The sequence below is a fragment of the Anoplophora glabripennis genome, unplaced genomic scaffold (genome assembly GCF_000390285.2).
Source record: "Anoplophora glabripennis isolate ALB-LARVAE unplaced genomic scaffold, Agla_2.0 scaffold66, whole genome shotgun sequence".
NCBI lineage: Eukaryota > Metazoa > Arthropoda > Insecta > Coleoptera > Cerambycidae > Anoplophora > Anoplophora glabripennis.
The window spans coordinates 285,816-290,562 of record NW_019416742.1 but is presented as its reverse complement, the minus strand read 5'-3'; the positions used below and the strand labels follow the sequence as shown (position 1 = coordinate 290,562).

General features: G+C 30.0%; 1 protein-coding gene across 1 annotated transcript in view; it reads right to left on the bottom strand.

Moving 5' to 3' along the window:
* The window catches only part of LOC108917929 (protein Wnt-10a), a 97,939-nt gene extending 94,372 nt beyond the window's left edge, over nucleotides 1-3,567 (bottom strand). Inside the window, exon 1 of the mRNA XM_018724739.1 lies at nucleotides 3,507-3,567. Within this exon, the coding sequence (XP_018580255.1) occupies nucleotides 3,507-3,511 (5 nt within the window). The 5' untranslated portion in view covers nucleotides 3,512-3,567. The remainder of the gene's footprint in view (nucleotides 1-3,506) is intronic.
* Between the last annotated feature and the right edge of the window lie 1,180 nt (nucleotides 3,568-4,747).

Here is a 4,747-nt window from a genome sequence, read left to right as displayed (position 1 = left end):
CTTCGGAATGTACGCGAACGTTTCGAACAAAATCTTTATTCTTGTATGGAAGCGGGCGGTCATCAGTTTGAACATTTAATCAACTAAGTAGTAAGTAAGCAACTAAACATAATTTAAATTTTAAAATGTAAATTTTTTTCAAAGTATTGGGCGGAATTATAAAATTTAAAGTCTGTTGTAAAGAGAATTGAAAGAGCTTTCAAAAGAAATATTACTCAACCCCCAATGCCATTTAAATATTTTTGGGTGATGCTTACCCTTGCTTGGGGGTGAAAGTAGCGGAGTCAAAAATACCAGCAAAGAATGCCCCCTTTAATCTAAAATCGACGGGTCTGAGCGTTTTTCTACAATCTTGACGCAGTTCCTGAAAATGGTTCTGTTTCGTTTTCATTTGGCCACCCTGTAAATGACTTGCCACTTATTTGTAACAATTCAGTTTCACATAATACCAACTTAATACCTATAATGTTTCTTCCCTTCTCTATTTTATATTTCTTCAGCCTCTTGCAGTGAATTTTAGCATGTGCATCTTATTTAACAGATTTGTTAATTAAAATTATATAGGGAACAGGAATTGGAGAAATCTCTTCTACAATTTATTTGGTATGATATTTGATCACAGTATGAAAATTTTATTTTCCACTTTATTTAATTAAACATGAAGTGACTGGTTTTGAACTTGGTATGTGGTAAAATATGACTGAGGACGTAATTTGAACAGGTGTGTCATTTCAGCAGCCGAGTCATTCCCATAATGAAAGTGATCTAATGGCATATGACAATAAATTACGATGCAGTCTTTACTGTGCATATTCCGACTTCAAATGTGAAAACTGTCACTCTCCGTTTTATTGAGATAGGTTTGATAAACTACTGCAACAAAATTGAATACACATATTTAACTTAAAAAAGGAAATATATAAAAGAGAACTAACATTATAATTCACTAAGTTGCAAGAAATGAACAAGTTTCCCTACACCAATATTCAATTAAAAAATGAACAATAATTAGCCTAAGAGTGGTCTTATATAGGTCTCGGTATAAGTAGATACTTTATTTCCATTATAAATTATACCCCCCCAATAGAAAAATCAAAATTATAAAAAAGTTGTATTAGATCAAATTTAATGGGCCTTCTGTACAGCAATGATTTAAAATTATAGCACTAGTTGTGCATTGGGGGCAAAATTATACTTGTACAAACTGCACTTAACTCAGCGGCATCTCAGTTCTGGTATAGGTACGTTAGTAGTTGCCATTGATTACCTAATAACAGTCTCGTTTTTGTCCGAATTTATTTATTTGTGTCCCAGTTTTAGTCTTTGCTCTGTTTCTCTGTTTATTGGGAAGAAAAATGTTCAAAATTCACAAAACTGCATTAACAGCATACTTTTTAAATTTTTAATAAATACAGACTGTTACAAATTCGCTTCTCACTACAGGGATCTTGGATGCGGTAAGAGATACGAAATAGGGGCAAAGTTGCGTAATCAGGGGACCAACATTATGCCTCTAAAAAATCAAGGCTAACATGATTCCATATATTTGAAAAAACCGAAATTTTGGAAATCCGTTTTTGTTTAATTTCAGCCTTGTTTGAGGTGATATTGAAAAAATAACACTTTCTCATGGCAACTTTTTGCTCTCTATCGAATGGCATAATCAATTTTTAAATGTACCGTTTCGTCTCTCCAGGACTATCAACAACTTAATTTTTTTAAATACGACCCCGGAAATTTTACTATATTTTGCAAGCCTACATGACCCCAATACTGTACTGTCTCAGCCCGAACCAGATTCAGACGTTTTGTCTCGAAAAATTTGTCTTCAATGTATTCGTTCCAAAATCATCAATTTTTTTTTTATATTTTTATGTTTCTTGAATTATCGTACACTCTAAGTGTCGCTAGACCTTGTGAAATCCATCTAGTTATTTAAACTATTACCATTACACGTTACAATAAAACGTTATTAGAGTTTTAATCCCGTGCTCATAGTTATTCGTAGGTTTCTTGAGTGCTCAAAATTCAAACAAATTTCAATCTAATTTTTTTTTCAGGATATTCATACAAATACATCTGACATGTTATTTCACAGTTGCGGTTGCAGGTATAATAAATTCCCATCATATTATGGTTATCTTAATTTCCAACATTTGCCAAGTAGGAAACGTTGTTGAACAGTTACTGTAATTTTTTAAAGTATAATATTTATTTGGAGTTTTGGTTGTTCATATGCATTTTTTAGAATTAATTTGTCATAATGAAATTAAAATTGTAGTAATGTTTTAATTTTGACGTAGCAACTTATCGAATTATATATTGTATGGGGAACAGTCTTGGGAATGGTCTTATAATTTATATCAATGGAGTTTGATAAAATTTTGTAAACAAGAAGAAGAATATTAAATGAGATCGCGTTTATTTATTAAGCGGTGAAAGATGTGTGTCAAATTTTTTTGTGAATTTGTTATCCTTAATGGCGCAACACATATTTAAACAAGTAAGTAATAATAGAATAAGCATCATTATGATACCTCCAACTATGCAAGTTGATAAACAAATTTAAACTGCCAAATGTGATTAAAAAGAAATGTCATTTTGTTTTGGTAATGAAAGCGTGAACTAGTGATTCAGGATGAGTTTTTTGTTAAACGAAAATATAGTAGTTTAATAAAACTAATCTTTGACATAGTTTTGCAAGGGTATATCGATTAAATATTTCAAAAAATCAATCTCGTCTTTGGTGATATTTAATCGCTTTATTTTTGACACATATTTAACCTTAGTTCATTGAAATATTTTACTTTTAATAATTTTATACTGTGAATAAGGTCAACATTTTAATAGAAATTACATATAATATTTAAAATATATTAAAACATAATAAAATTGAGTGTATTTTTAAATGAACAATAGAAAAATTATCTTTACAACAACAATAATAAATTATATGACAACCACGTAGTGTCCTCAAGTTACTGAAGTCAAAAATTTTTCAAAATTTGAAACATTTGTTCATTATATTACATCTGAAACAATTAGTACCATTCACAATTTTTTGAATCTTTGAAAAATTTAAATACTCGTTTAAATATCTCATAATAAATTCCATATTTCATAATGATCAACTCTAAGTATGAATAGCAGAACTTTTTCTGTGTAAAAGTTTATAAAAAAACCCTCTTAAATAATTTTGTTGTTATAAACTAATCTAATTCTAGTATATTGAATAGTGCCCTTATTTGGACCAAGGAGGATTGTTCTGATATGAACTTTATTCTGTGATAACTGCGTTATATTTCAAATTTTTTAACATTTGCTACGCTCTGTGCAATATAAATCTAAGAAAATTAAAGATATTTTTGCTTTATAAAGAAAAGAAACATTTTTGTAAAGTATAAATAGCATATTTTTATGTATTTTAGGTATAATAAAAATAAATAAATAAATAACACTATACAATGTTAAAGTAACGACAAAAACTGAAGAAAAATGTAACTCACCACATAGCGCACAAAATTATAACAGTAACGAACACCACTGGTGGTGAAGAATTAACCACCATCCTTTCAGCATCCTTTTCAGCACCACTTCACATTATGACGGTGTACGGTAATCGTAATGAGATACTGTATAACTCGGAAAGTCACATGCTTTCAGTCAGTGTCGAATGCACGAAATATAAGAGCTGTCAATTTCCAGCGAGTCCGGAGGGAACTGCTAGTCCATGCAGTGGCTGATTTGAATGTCGCGCTAACCCGGAGTATTGTGCTGGACCCGGAAGTCACGGAGTCTGTTCCTCAACATCACTAACATAACAAACAAGAATAAGGCGGCGGATAGCTTTGAAGAATAATCAGTGTCAGAATGAAGAGATGGGGTGGAGGCGCACTCGCGCAGACCGTGGGGTGCCATGGAGAGGGGTCGATGGTACCGCTGGGCCAGTGGCGTACCTCCTCGAAATTGATTGATTACTTCGATGTCATTTGCCGATCGAATTAACTATAAATATGTATTTTAGACAGATATTAACAATTTTATCTTTCTCTTTTTTTCATTTACTTTTAATTTTCTAAAAAAGAAAAGATAAATAAGTAGTATTCTTACCGCTTACTACTCTTTGTACACGAAAATAATTTTAATATTTAGAAATAGTACTAATTCAAATATTTATAACAATACTTACCAGAATATAATTAATTATAAAAATCACTACCAACTATTTACCTACTTTTTTCTTTTCTTTGAATTTACTTTAAAAAATAGACCAGAAAGCGTTACTTATGTTGTTACCTCTTTCTCTTTTCTCCATTTTGTACACGAAAATGAAAGAATTTTGCTATTTTTATATTTCGCAATAGGACTAATTAAATATTTATAACTATATCCTGAAGTTAATTAATTAAATCATAAACAAAATATAAACCATTGGACACAAACATCTGTTTTGATAACAAAAACTTATTGATTTTCGAAAAGTGAAAAATATTGTTATTTGCGTTTATTGTTTAAACATCTTATTTATCTAATTTTTCAGTTTCTCTGAATTTTCTTAAAAAGAAGAACACAATACATTACTTTTATTGACATCTCTTGTAAAGAAAATACATTTTGTTATTTTAGTATTTGGAGTTAATACTAATTTAAATATTTATAACCATATTCGAAAGATAATTAATTAATTAAGTAATTAAAAACTGAATTTGGGGAGCTGTTCCTCGTTTAATGGGTTAGTTATAAGTAA